This window comes from Triticum dicoccoides, chromosome 3A, assembly GCF_002162155.2.
Source record: "Triticum dicoccoides isolate Atlit2015 ecotype Zavitan chromosome 3A, WEW_v2.0, whole genome shotgun sequence".
Lineage (NCBI taxonomy): Eukaryota > Viridiplantae > Streptophyta > Magnoliopsida > Poales > Poaceae > Triticum > Triticum dicoccoides.
The window spans coordinates 487,133,802-487,147,826 of record NC_041384.1 but is presented as its reverse complement, the minus strand read 5'-3'; the positions used below and the strand labels follow the sequence as shown (position 1 = coordinate 487,147,826).

At 45.0% G+C, this 14,025-nt stretch overlaps 1 protein-coding gene across 1 annotated transcript; it reads left to right on the top strand.

Annotated features, from left to right (window-relative positions):
• The first annotated feature begins 1,393 nt into the window (after positions 1 to 1,393).
• On the top strand, positions 1,394 to 11,858 carry LOC119268707 (subtilisin-like protease SBT5.3). The gene is made up of 11 exons (XM_037550403.1): positions 1,394 to 1,499; positions 1,596 to 1,660; positions 1,763 to 1,842; positions 1,968 to 2,129; positions 9,115 to 9,220; positions 9,319 to 9,865; positions 10,018 to 10,115; positions 10,184 to 10,429; positions 10,516 to 10,627; positions 10,712 to 10,925; positions 11,038 to 11,858. Exons 1-11 carry the CDS (start codon positions 1,413 to 1,415, stop codon positions 11,634 to 11,636), a joined length of 2,316 nt encoding a protein of 771 aa, XP_037406300.1. The 5' UTR covers positions 1,394 to 1,412; the 3' UTR covers positions 11,637 to 11,858.
• The last annotated feature ends 2,167 nt before the right edge of the window (positions 11,859 to 14,025 follow it).

Genomic DNA, 14,025 nt, shown 5'->3' with positions numbered 1-14,025 from the left:
GGCCATGATTAGCTTCACCTGCTGCACGGTGGCCGAGACCTGCACCGCCCTGGGGACGATGATGGTTGGCGACCAGGCGAATCTACATGCATGGTTGTGGGGGCAGATTTTTTTGTCCCGCTTATACTGGTCCAAGATACTCAGCATTGCCCCCACCTGAAGGACCTCGGGAGTGGGTGGTTGTCAGCGTGTGTGTTGTGGATGGAGCTGAAGTCGATGAGGATGCCGGTGGTTCCCGAAGAGCATGCCCAGGATGTGGACGAAGTCGTTGCAGTCAGTAGAAGTGTGTTCGGAGGAAGCCGCAGCTCCTCCTCGTGTGTCTCCCATTGTTGCTCGCGTGGGTGGTGGGCTGGTGACGGCTGGCGACTCGTGATCACGATTCCCTGATGGGAGACGATAGGATGCGCTCGCGATTAGTTTCCTAATAATTAGATGCGTTCGTGATTAGTTATCTAATAGGATGCAGCCATGATTAGTTTTTCAATAATTAGATGCGTCCGTGATTAATTTCCTAATAGGATGGCTCATAATTATTTTCCATGCGCGTGTGATTTTTTTTCCTAATAATAGGATGGGTTTGTGATTAGTTTCCTAATAATTAGATGTGTTCGTGATTAGTTTCTTAATAGGATGTGTCCGTGATTATAGTTTCCTAATTGACCAGGCATGGACTTTCATATTTTCATCCGCGGTGGAGTATGGTCAGTCAATGTAAATTGCTAAGTGCACACAGAGAACAGATTCGGTTAAGGCTAGCTGTTAGATTGAGTTTAGTGGGACTAATCATACGGTGATAATGTATCCATTTACGTTTTGTGGGATGCACTTAGAGAAGATTATGTTTGCTCTTTTATAAGTAGTATAGATTAGTTTCTTAATAGGATGTGTCCGTGATTATAGTTTCCTAATTGATCAGGAATGGACTTTCATATTTTCCTCCGCGGTGGAGTACGGTCAGTCAATGTAAATTGCTAAGTGCACACAGAGAACAGATTCGGTTAAGGCTAGCCGTTAGATTGAGTTTAATGGGACTAATCATGCGGTGGTAATGTATCCGTTTACGTTTTGTGAGATGCACTTAGAAAAGATAATGTTTGCTCTTTTATAAGTAGTATAGATACGAGGTGATGTTTTTCAAAAAAAAAAGAGATTGATGCAGGAACAGTGCAGAAAGTGCTATCATCGTGCTCATTGCATGAATCCTGACCAGCTTGCACGTTACCCGCATGTGGAGCTCCTTTTTGCTATGCAGTGGCTTAGATACCGGGTTATCCAACGTGGGGTTGTGCACTTGTGCTCCTCACGGAGAAGAAAAATACTTATACAACACCGAGCAATTTTGACTTTGGCGTCTATAAATTCAATGGCGCCCGGCCCCGGTGGAAGCCCAAGCGGCTTAGCGGATCGGTGAAATGGGGAGAGGAGGCCGCGTTTTGCTGCTAGCCTTCGTGCTCTTCCTCACGTCACACTTGACGACGCCGGCGTCCGCTGCCACGAAGGCAAATCTCTCTCTCTCTCTCTCTCTCTCTCTCTCTAAACAGTTTGTACTTGTTTCTGTTTATCTCTAATTGATAGTGCTCCTCCTGTGCATGCAGTCCTGTTTGCTTGTCTTGAGTGATCTGACGTCTTGGCCTGCTCTGATCGCTGGAGTCACCAACCAGTAAGCACAATATATAGCACGCTAACTATCTACGTCCATCATACATTAGTTCGTGCAGAAGAAGACGCCTAGCCTTTGGTTCTTGATCGCCAAAACATGCAGGTACAAACAATTGTATCTCTTCAAGGAAATCAGCGCCATCGGGTTGCAGATCGACGACAGCTTGTTCCCAGCCCTCGAACGTAAGTGCCGCGCATATGATCATGATCCAAGGATTTCCGTGTTTGAGTTTACTGCTTCATCAGCAGTTTTTACCTAACACTAACCACGTCACACGCTGCACTGGCCGATTATTCTTTTGGTTCAGAGCTCCCCGGGGTTCTGGCTGTGATCCCGGACAGGCTTCACAAGGTCCAAACGACGCATTCCTGGGAGTTCCTCGGGCTGGAGAGCGGCGGCGAGCCGAAAAACGAGTGGAAGTACGACGCCAAGTTCGGCGAGGGGGTCGTCATTGGAAACGTCGACACCGGTAATCTCGCAGTTAAATTGCATCATTTCTTCACATCAATCTAGCCCATACATACTCCCCAGGAATCGCAGTATATACCACTACCACTACCAACTCGATATCTTTTGATTGATCGCCGGAATCTTATCTTGACCTAATAATCAATTAATTGCTTTCATAATACGCACGGGGTATGTGGGTTGGTCGTACCGCGTATTCCGTGCCATGCATCATGCATGGCACCTGTCTAACACACGCATGCACTGTCGACAGCCTAAAGTCGAAGCACTGGTTTGACCTGGATCCTAATAGTGATCACTTAGTAGTACTCCCTTCGGATTTGGTCAAAGTCAAACAAACTTTGTTAATTTTGACTAAGTTTATAAAAAAATATATCAAGATTCATAATATGAAATCGGTATTGTTAGATGCATCATGAAATTAGTTTTCATACCATATAGCTTTAGTATAGTAAATATTGATATTTTTTTTATAAATTTGGCAAACTTCATAAAGTTTGACTTTGATCAATCTTATATACAGACTAAAAAGAAACGGAAGTAGTACGTGATTAATTAAATAGAGGTCTTCACATGCATGAAATACTACTCCCTCCTGGATGAGTACATAATAATTTGTTGTCCCCGCGATATATTCCATCCTGGATGGAACATAATCAAATCCCAGTAACATGCCGGAGTGTGAAGTCAACTGAAACCTGACAGATGATACGCATCAAGGCCCCACGATCTTACTCGAAATCTGTTGCTCACTCCAATCCATTTTTTCCGGAGACGCTCGGTACAAAGTTGTACTAAGTGTGCATTAATTAATATGGATTGGAGGGAGTAGCTTTTTCCCTCAGAGGTAACAATCAATTACGTTGACATTGTTTTTGTACATTGCACACTTAGAAAATATGAACATGGTGAATAAGTAGGTGTATGTAAGAAAATCGAAAGTATGCTTCTAATATCGAGCTCAAATGTTCCTGCCATGAACAGTAAAATCAAAAAAATAACAAAAAAGAGTTTCTGGATTTTTTGTGTGGCAAAGTTTAAGAAATGTTTGAAGTGCATGCGAATTTTCACCACGAAATCACATTGGAGTAAGTCGTGGCAAACAACCAAAATCAGAGCTCCCAAATGCGTTTGGAAGTAACATTTTCAGAGTATCGATTTTTTTTACCATGCCTTGCACCTATGTAATTTTGTGATGAATTTTTGCATCCACTCCAAACATTCTTTAAAGTTTTTTTTGAATTTACTGTTCATGAGGGAGCATTTGATCTCGAGCTTAAAAACTCCACATCCTAAGAAAATTGTTTTTTAGGACGGCTATAACTCTGTTGACCCGGAGAGAATTCAACAGTTGATAGCCGTCCCATCAAGAGGTTATTATCCTTGATGTCTAGATCAGACAGTTGTTAGCTTTAACTTAATTAATAGTTATTTCCTCTGTTCACAAATATATGGTGTTCTAACTTTTTTCTAAACTGAATGTATATAGAGACATTTTAGTGTGTTTATTCACTCATTTTAGTGTGTATATGTGGTCCACATTGAAGTATACAAAACATCTTATATTTGTGAACAAAGGGAATATTTCTTAGTCAGTTTTGTTTCTGAAAGTTCACTAGTTAGTTCACAAACATTTGCATATTGCACTATTGAGTAATCTTTCAAATTCATTGCACACCACAAGAGTGTTTAATATGGTTTAAAGATATCCAACGTCGCATGAGATTTTTTTTCTTCAAAAGGACAATAGACCCCTGGCCTCTACATCGATTGATGCACGCAACCATCCATTATTGCAAACTTCCAAGTGTCATTCTTAGTCGTCCAACAAGACTTACTGACCTATTCCTAAAAACATTCTTTGCAATAGTAGTATGACCTTAGCAAATGCTAGGATGGCCAATCCACTGTCATTCGAGTTGGAAACATTAAAAGACAATTGCCTTCCCTAAATACCTCTCACTCCACACACTAGTAGAAAAGGGGGCTTTGGTCCAGGCCGGGTAAGCCCATTAGTCCCGTTTCAGTCCAGAACCGGGACCAATGGGTGCATTTATCCCGGTTCGTGCGGCTAAGGCATTAGTCCCGGTTCACCTGGGTCCTTTAGTCCCGGTTCGTGCCACGAACCGGGACTAAAGGGTGCGATGCCCATTAGTCCCGATTGGTGGCACTAACCGGTACTAAAGGTTAGACATTTAGTCCCGGTTGGTGCCACTAACCGGGACTAATGGGCTTTGAGGAATTAGTACCGGTTCATGGCACGAACCGGTACTAAAGGTCCCATTTCCAAACTCTCCCCCCTCCCCTGTGGACCGCCTTTTCAGTTTTAGAAAAAACAAAAGAAAATGATGGAAATGTCAAAAAAATAAAATAAAATAAGTTTCCCATGTGATATGTGATTAGTTGTTGGGAAAATTTACAAATATGAATTTCGACTTTATTTACAAAATCTCTCTGGAATTTGTAAAATGGGCATAACTTTCGCATACGAACTCGGATTAAAAAGTTTTTTATATGAAAAATCATCTACTCGAAAAGTTACATCCAATGGAGACAGCCTACGACCTGTTTGCAAATTTGTAGAATCCTCAAATTCCAAAAGGAAAAAAAGTTATGCTCAAATTTTAGTTTTTTTTTAAATTTTCATTAAATCTGGTCAAACTATGGTCAAACTACTTATTCAAGAAGTATTAGTGTTACTAAATAATTATTCAAGAATATTAGTGTTATTAAATAATTATTTTAGTTTTTTTGAATTTTGGTCAAATCTGGTCAAACTATGGTCAAACTATGGTCAAACAATGGTCAAACTACTTATTCAAGAAATATTAGTGTTACTAAAAAATTATTGTTTTTTAGAACAATAGTTTCAAACTCAAATAGTGAAATGTGTGACTTCATGCTCAAGCTAAACTCCTGAGGGTTAATAGGATTGACATCTTACTATTGTCAGGAAAACAACGAGTGCAGACTTGGAAACGAGGGAGAATAGAACCCGGAAGTTAAGCGTGCTCAGGCTGGGGGAGTGGGAGGATGGGTGACCGTCCGGGAAGTTAGATGATTTGGAATGATGAGGGGTGATTAGAGATTAAATTAAGCAGTGATGAGGGGTGATTAGAGATTAGAGGTTAAAATAATTCAGAAATTTGAAAATGAAAAAATTCAAAAAAAAAATTCTATAAAAAATTCAAAAAAAAATCAGAAAATTTCCTTTAGTACCGGTTGGTGTTACCAACCGGGACTAAAGGTGGACCGGCCACGTGGAGGGCCTTTAGTCTCGGTTCTGGTTTGAACCGGGACTAAAGGGTCAGGGCATTAGTACCGACCCTTTAGTCCCTTTAGTCCCGGTTCAGGAACCGGGACTAAAGGCCCTTACCAACCGGGATAACAGGCCCTTTTTCTACCAGTGACACCTATTCATCCACACCTCCTCATACATTTGCATGAAGGCCTAAACGTCTTGTTATTGTTGTTGTTGTTTCAATCTCATTGTCTATGTCCTTCTCCACCAATAAACTATGCAGGACATCCTTGTCCACCTAGTGGTGGTGAGAATGCCATCGTTCTCGTATTTCTGTACCCCTGGTTTTCAAATCAATGTTCATGATGTCATGGAGTGAGTCATTAGGACCATGGGTTCATTTTTTAACACAGTACAGACACACTCATATATACGCGCATACACTCACCCTATGAACGCACACATGCACACTTTACCCCTTATGAGCACCTCCAAGAGAGTGAGCCGGCATATCATCTTGAGATATTACGAAGTCACCATAGGTGCTTCGTAGTAGAAGGGAACGTCTCCTCCCACTGAACGCGCATTGCCGGAAATCTTAAAATAAATCTAGGTTAAATGCGAGCACTGGGACTTGAACCCTGATGGGCTAGAGATACACTGTCCTTTTAACCATCCAACCACAGGCTGGTTCACATCAGTTGGTTGTGGAGGCACAATGCAAAATGGCCATCATTGTTTCCTGTACTCCATACTAGACTAGCCGAGGTCAATGTGAAACTCAATGTCATATTTGGGCACAGTTGGTGCCAAGGATGCTTGTTATCCCAATGGAACATATAGTGGGGTTAAGGGCACGAGGTGTCATAATCGAAATCATTGGAAGTCTTCATGGAGAGGGAAAGGCGAAAGATCTCAAAGCTATGCTTTCAACCTAGTCCCCATGTTGACATGGCTGACACTTGGCGGGTGGTTGCAAGGGTGTCGATTATGAGGGTAGGAAGCTCAGGAGGACTTGGTGCGGTTGGATGCTTGTTAGGATGAACATGGATAGAAGAAAAGGAGCATGCACCCTCAACGTTATCCAACCACTTTGTTGTGTTCAAAAAGTTGTTAGATGGAGAAAGTTCCCACTTCTTCCTAGATGAATGTTTGTTTCATTTGAAAAATATGTAATAATTACAATTTTTTTGTTTGCTGAAACAAGTTTCATCCCCTTGTATCACTAGTAGAAAAAGGACCTGATGTGAGACACATTAGTCCCGGTTCGATTTTGGCCCGGTACTAATGGCACCATTAGTGCCGGTTCGAACGGCTATGCATTAATGTCGGTTCGTATTGAACCTTTAGTACCGGTTCGTTCCAGAAACCGGTGCTAAAGGGGTGGTGGCAGGCTGGCGTCAGGCCGGGGCCCCATGATCACCTTTAGTACCGGTTCGTGGCACAAACCGGTACTATAGGGCTAACTTTCAGTACCGGTTCGTGCCATGAATCGGCACTAAAGGGGTCTGACCTATAGTCCCGGTTGGGGACACAAACCGGGACTATAGGGCAATTTTCAAACTCTACCCCCCCCCCCCTCGTGTATCGCCATTTCAGTTTTGAAAAGAAAATGATAAAAACTTCAGAAAATAAAATCCTTCGAGAGGTAGTTATATTACTACACCTACTAGTTATGAAAATTTGAAAACTTAAATTTGGACATGTTTTGCAAAAAGTGTAGGGAAAATGTAAAACAACTATAACTTTTGCATACGATGTCGGAAAAAAACGTATAATATATCAAAACATTCAGCACAAAAATCCGCATCCGATTTTGACCACCTACGGCCTGTTTGCAATTTTTTAGAATCCTCAAATTCCAAAAGGAAAAAAAGATATGCTCAAATTTCAGTTTTCTTTAATTTTGATCAAACTATGGTCAAACTACTTATTCAAGAAGTATTAATGTTACTACATAATTATTCAAGAATATTAGTGTTACTAAATAATTATTTCAATTTTTTGAATTTTGGTCAAATCTGGTCAAACTATGGTCAAACTTATTCAAGAAATATTAGTGTTACTAAATAATTACTGTTTTTTAGAATAATAGTTTCAAACTCAAATAGTGAAACGAGTGACCTAATGCTCAAGCTAAACTGCTGAGGGTTAATAGGATTGACAGCTTACATTTGTGAGGAAAACAACAAGTGCAGACTTGGAAAGTAGGGGGAATAGAACTCCGAAGTTAAGCGTGCTCAGGCTGGGGGAGTGAGAGGATGGATGACCGACCGGGAAGTTAGACGATTTAAAATGAGTGATCCACACTTGAGCAGTTAAGAGGGGTGATTAGAGACTAAATCATCAAATAATTCAATTCAGAAAATTGAAAAATTAAAAAAAATCCAATTTTTTGTTTTAAAAATCCCATGCCACGGCGCGAGCTCACGCCACGTGGTGGGCCTTTAGTGCTCACACTTTAGTGCCGGTTACAGAATCGGCACTAAAGGCCTTTACGAACCGGTTTTAAAGCTTTGTTTTTTTACTAGTGTATGTTGCACTCAGGAAAATTTTTGTCTTGGGAAAACATTTTTTACCACACTGACAACATAATAACATTTCACTCGACACAAATTTATGATAGATCAAAACACATTCTGGTTGCCATGGAATCAGACAAAACACATTCTGGTTGCCATGGAATCAGATTTGTAGAGACGAGGAAAAAAATTGAGTTGAAGAAGAAAATTCAGTTACATCGGAGATGAGTTTTTGTGTGATTTTAAGAAGCTTTAGTTGGGCTTGAAGCAAATTTAAATAACATAGAACCAAAATGTTGCCATATGGAAGCAATATGCATTCGTAGTACAACTGACGCATTATTTGCTTGATTAATTAGTTGAAATTTTTGTGATTTGCATGATTGTCTTACGGTATTGCATGTAGCCATTAATATATGCTTTATAAGGACGTAGAAAATGTTTCGGTCGCGTGAAAGTTAGAGCAAAAGATGATTGTGGAACAGGTGAGCCCTAACTTTTGTCAAGTATACTTACCAAAAGATCCCATCCTTCTTTATTCTGAAACCAGCTCCTAATGCAAGATCACCGTTAAGGCACGTCACCCTAAAACAAACAGTCGTAAGATTACATTGAGAATCAGTTAAGTCCGTTAATGAAAAGACACGCCCTTAATGAAAAGATGTCCTTCGTTAAAAGACACATTCTTGATGAAAATACTTCTTTTCATGAAAGGTGCATTGTAAAAGATTAAAAAGAAGACCCGCAAAAAAAAAAGATTAAAAAGAAGAACCATAATTACTGTATAATATTAGCATGCTACAAAATTTATAACTTTTCAAAACAAGAAAAATTGTGACCATCATGTACTAAATCAACGACACTCATTTCGGGACGGAGGGGGTAGAATTAAACATTACATTTTTTTCCTTTTCGACTATATTTAAACTTTGCTACTCTATTCATTAGAAAGGAAAAAAATTGCGAGTAAAGAAAGTACTCCCTCTGTTCCAAAATTCTTGTCTTAGATTTGTCTAGTTACGGATGAATCTAATACTAAAACATGACTTGATACATCCATATTTAGACAAATCTAAAACAAGAACTTTGAGACAGAGGAAGTACAAATTTTATATCTAAATGTTTTAAAATAAACTCCCTAAAATATGTAGTATAATAATACTCACATCAAAGTGTGACTTTTGCACTAGTTTTATTTTATTTTGCATTTTACACGCGCGAAGGTGTATCGCCGACATCCGAAAGCTTCCGGGACGACGGCTTCGGCGCGCCGTCGGGGTGGTGTGGCAAATGCGATTCCGGCAAAGACTCCACCTTCCGCTGCAATAAGTAAGGCAAATATCCACTGGCCCTTACGTCGAGTACAATGCAATCAAGCAACATTTCACTGACACCGTGACACGTACGCCGTGCAATGGTGCGTGCAGAAAGTTGATCGGCGCGAGGTTTTTCAACGCGGGCGTCCAGGTGCCAGATTTCCTGGACCAGCCGGTGGAAGGCAAGCAGCTGAACCAGACTGATCTGAACTCGCCGCGGGACTACGACGGGCACGGCTCGCACACCCTGTCCACCGCGGGCGGCGGATTCGTCCAGGGCGCCGGCGCCTTCGGCCGCGGGAGTGGCACGGCCAAGGGCGGCTCGCCGCGGGCGCGCGTGGCCTCGTACAAAGCGTGCTACACGGCGGGGTGCTCCAGCCTGGACATCCTCGCGGCCATATTCGCGGCGGTCGAGGACGGCGTGCACGTGCTCTCGCTCTCCGTGGGCGCGCCGGCCGCGGACTACGCGGCCGACCTCATGGCGATCGGCACGTTGTACGCGGTCCACAAGGGGGTCGCCGTCGTGGCCTCCGCCGGCAACTCGGGCCCGCAGCCAGGCTCGGTGACCAACCTGGCTCCCTGGATCCTCACGGTCGGCGCAAGCACCATGGACAGAGACTTTGCAGCTGATGCCGTCTTCGGCAACAGCACCGTCAAGGTCTGGTCGTCCATCGGACCTTGCGTGCATGTACACCGTGCAGCCTTGCTCAATTACTCAACCACCGCTAGCACTGTGTTTGCAGTTCATGTAATTTATGTTGATAGATTGCTCATGCCGCACCGTTCTGGATGCATGCAACTGATTTGCAGGGACGAAGTCTATCAGCTAGCACTCTGCCTGCTGGCCAGCCATATCCGATGATCAGCGGGCAGGACGCCTCCGCCGCCGACCAATCCATCGACAACTCGTAAGAATAGGATCTTGTTTGGATCGACTGTCCCAGTGTGCTGACTGATGAGATCCCTCTGCCTGCAGGACGCTGTGCCTTCCCGGTTCGCTAGACCCTGCCAAGGTGAGAGGCAAGATAGTTGTGTGTACCAGGGGAGCGAACGGCAGAGTCGAGAAGGGGCTGGTGGTGAAGCAGGCCAGTGGCGTCGGGATGGTCCTCTGCAACGGTGCCGGCGGCGCGGTTGACATCATCGCCGATCCACATCTCGTTCCAGCGGCTCATTGCTCCTACTCACAGTGCGAGGATCTCTTAAAGTACCTACAATCCACCGAGTAAGCAGCACACTAAAAAACTCCCTAGCTTTGTAGGCATGGTCGTTAACCCAACATTCATTAATCACTCCCTCGCTCCGGTTTAGGTTTCCCGTCGGTTACATCACAGCAAGGGACGAACTTGGCGTGAAGCCAGCGCCGGTGATGGCAGACTTCTCGTCCCGTGGGCCAAACACCATCACTCCTCAGATCCTCAAGGTTGGGTTGGCGCGTTAATTAATCAGCTTGCACCATCTTAGTGAGTAGTGACTCCACCGTGGTTCTAATTTTCTCGGGTGGCAGCCTGACGTTACGGCGCCCGGGGTCGACGTGATCGCCGCGTACAGCGAGGAAGTTCCGGCTACTGACCTGCCTTTCGACGACCGCCGTGTCCCCTACAACATGGTGTCCGGCACCTCCATGTCGTGCCCCCACGTGGCGGGCATCGCCGGACTGATCAAGGCGAAGCACCCTGACTGGAGCCCCGCCATGATCAAGTCGGCGATCATGACCACCGGTGAGAGCACGGCAGGCCACCACAGCTGCACTAATTTTGTCCGTCGAGCCCTGTAAGAGCAGCAATCGCATGGACTTATGAAGTGCTTCTTCTCTGAATTATGTTTGTGCAGCATCCACCGGAGGCAACGACGACGGCCAGATCCGAGACGAGACCGGCGCGGCCGCCACCCCGTTCAGCTACGGCTCGGGCCACGTGAACCCCGTCCGGGCCCTGGACCCCGGCCTGGTGTACGACACTACGCCGTACGACTACGCCAACTTCCTCTGCTCCGTGCGGCCGACCCAGACGCAGAGCCTGATCCCCTTGTCGATCCCCTTGCTCCTCCCTCTGTTCGTCGGCGCCAATGCCAACCCGTTCCGGTGCAGCCTTGGCGCCTACCGCCCCGAGGACCTCAACTACCCGTCCATCTCCGCGGCTTGCCTCTCCCGCTCCGGCACCACCACGGTGAAGCGCCGGGTGAGGAACGTGGGCGCGGGGCCGTGGCTCCAGTACAACGTCACCGTCGTGCAGCCGGCTGCGGGTGTCAGGATCACGGTGCAGCCAGGCACGCTGAGCTTCGGTAAAATCAACGAGGAGAAGGAGTTCACGGTGAAGCTGGAAATTTGCGACGCTACCGCGGCCGCCGGCTACGTGTTCGGCAGCATTGAGTGGTCGGACGGGAAGCACCGCGTCCGGAGCCCCGTCGTGGCCACCACCAAGTGCGGGTAAGGTAGGGTGATCGGCTGCGATTCCTTCAAGCTGGAATCGGCAATCAAAAACACTAGTGTTGGCACGCTAACTCGCTAAGGTTTACCATTTGTTCGGCTAAACAAAAGAGCCGTTGTAATCTTGTCCCTCGATGTATTGCCACAATGTTGCATCCGAAACGTCAGCATTAACGTGTAAAAGCATCTTCAACAGACGCGCGGTAGCGCCGCGCGCTAAAAAATATTTGCAGCGTCGAAATAGTGTTTTAATGTGTGCGGGAGGGTGATTACTTTTCCAGATGCCGCAAAATTTAGCACGTCACTGTAGCGCTTCATCAGGCTTGGTAAAATCCAGCACGCGCCTAGCCGGCGCTTGGCAAATATGAAACAACACATACCAATTTGACAGTATGAAACAAGATGATCTCAAACATTAAAAATATGCAAAATCATGAGTTGGGCAATATAGCATAGTTTAAATTCATGGCATAGTTCAAAATCACCTAACCCCAAGCAAATTCGTGACAAATAAGTTCACACAAACGAATGAAACACCAACAATCATGCCCCATCTTCTTCCTCCTCTTGTTTATCCTCTTCTTCATCTTCAAGCGCCTCATCGTCATTGGAAACTCGGATAGTGTTCGGACTATCTCTAAAGGCATCATGCGATGGCATGTGAGGCACACCGGAAGTCATGCGTCCACCCATATCACCTGGAGGTGCTCCCATGACTCCCATAAGAGACCCAAAACTCATGCCTTTCATGGTAGCTCCCAAGCCACCCATGTCGCCCATGGCTCCCATGGTAGCTCTCATGCCTCCCAAGCCTCTCATGGTAGCTCCCATGCCTCCCATGCATCACATGCCCATTAATCTTTTTTGGACCAAGACTTGATCACGAGAAAGGTTAATGTACTCCTTTTTCTATCATCCAAGTTAGTTGTGTCCATGAAGAAGAAGTACTTCTCATATTCCAATAATCTAGCTAGCTCCTCCATGCCCAATTTCTTCTCCTCCAATGCTACCTTCCTCTCCTCGGCCGCCAGCCTCCTCTCCTCGGTCACTGACTCTTGGCTCTTTGCCACCCTCCTCTCCTTGTTTGCTTTCTTTCTTGCCTTCACAATAGTCTCCATAGCATTCTTTATCTCATCATCTCCTACCTTCTTCTTCTTCTTTTCTTTTCTTTTGCTTGTTTACCTCCATTTGGTCTTTTTGGCTTGGAGTAGGTAACCGAGTTTGGTGTAGGGCTCCTCTTGCCGCCATCACTTGATGCCTCATCATCATCATCATCATCATCATCATCATCATCATCTAAGACCACATCAATAGTTGCCTTGCCTTTCATTGGCACCTCTAGGCCATCGGGGTTCTTCCATTTCTCTTCATCCTTTAACACTTCGTAGCAACGGGGCAACACAAATGCTCTCCCTTTCTTAACCTTACCTTTCTTGGTCTTCTTGTCTTCTCCTCGAAACAAGTTTTGTGCAATATTGAGCTACAAACAAAAGAACAATATTGAGCTACAAACACAAAAGATGAAGCATGGACATGGAACATAAAGAAATGACACTTACCCTATCTCTATCATTAGTGCCACTTGGGTTTATCTTGTCAATCGATGCCATTGCCGTCGCCCACTTTTGACAATCTCTGTTGATCATCGACCATCGGGAGCGAAGAGATCTATCGGTGCGCTCAATTCCACTCTTGTTGTGGGCACCAAAGTACTCCTTCATCCTAAACCAATATGTGTCTCTAGTTTGGTCCGTCGCAACGGTGGCATCCATAGACACATTCAATCATGTCTTGCATAGCAAGATGTCTTCGTCCATGGTGCAATTGGACGCCCTTCCTTTCGGTGCATCGACCATACCCTCACCCTCCTCATCCAGTTCATATTCATGATCATCTTGATGCACTTCATTGGTTTGATACCAATGGGAATTGTTGGAGCCAACACCCATACTTGACAAATATGTGTCATCATTGAAACTACAAAGTATGATAAAGAAAACTAAACGAGCTATTCATATGTAAACATTTATCTAACAACAACAAAAAAGAAAAAATAATATACCTTGTGAGCATTTCATCAAACACCATGTGTGCATCGGCCGCCGGCGCACTAAATTATGAGCTATCCGGCGCATCGGGGTGGCGGAGGTGCAGCCGGAGGCGGTGCTGGATTCTTCTTCACGCGCCTAGAATCGTCATCCACTTTCCTCTTCTTTTGGGCCGCCGTCGCTATCGGTCGCTTGGAGACGGAGCTCCGTGGCTTCGCAGTGGGCGACGACGCGACACCACCCTGCTAGTTCGTCCAGGGCGCCATGAAAAGGTCGCGCGAGACCGGTGCTTGGAGCCAGTGCGGCGCCGGCGGCAAAACCGGAGGTCAACCTATGCTAGGGTTT

Bases quoted from the DNA above. Each gene is read 5' to 3' on its own strand.
- LOC119268707 (XM_037550403.1), top strand. From the start codon at position 1,413: ATGGGGAGAGGAGGCCGCGTTTTGCTGCTAGCCTTCGTGCTCTTCCTC. The intron at 9,866-10,017 runs GTCTGGTCGTCC...ACTGATTTGCAG, and splicing joins TCGGCAACAGCACCGTCAAG to GGACGAAGTCTATCAGCTAG. The intron at 10,430-10,515 runs GTAAGCAGCACA...GCTCCGGTTTAG, and splicing joins AAGTACCTACAATCCACCGA to GTTTCCCGTCGGTTACATCA.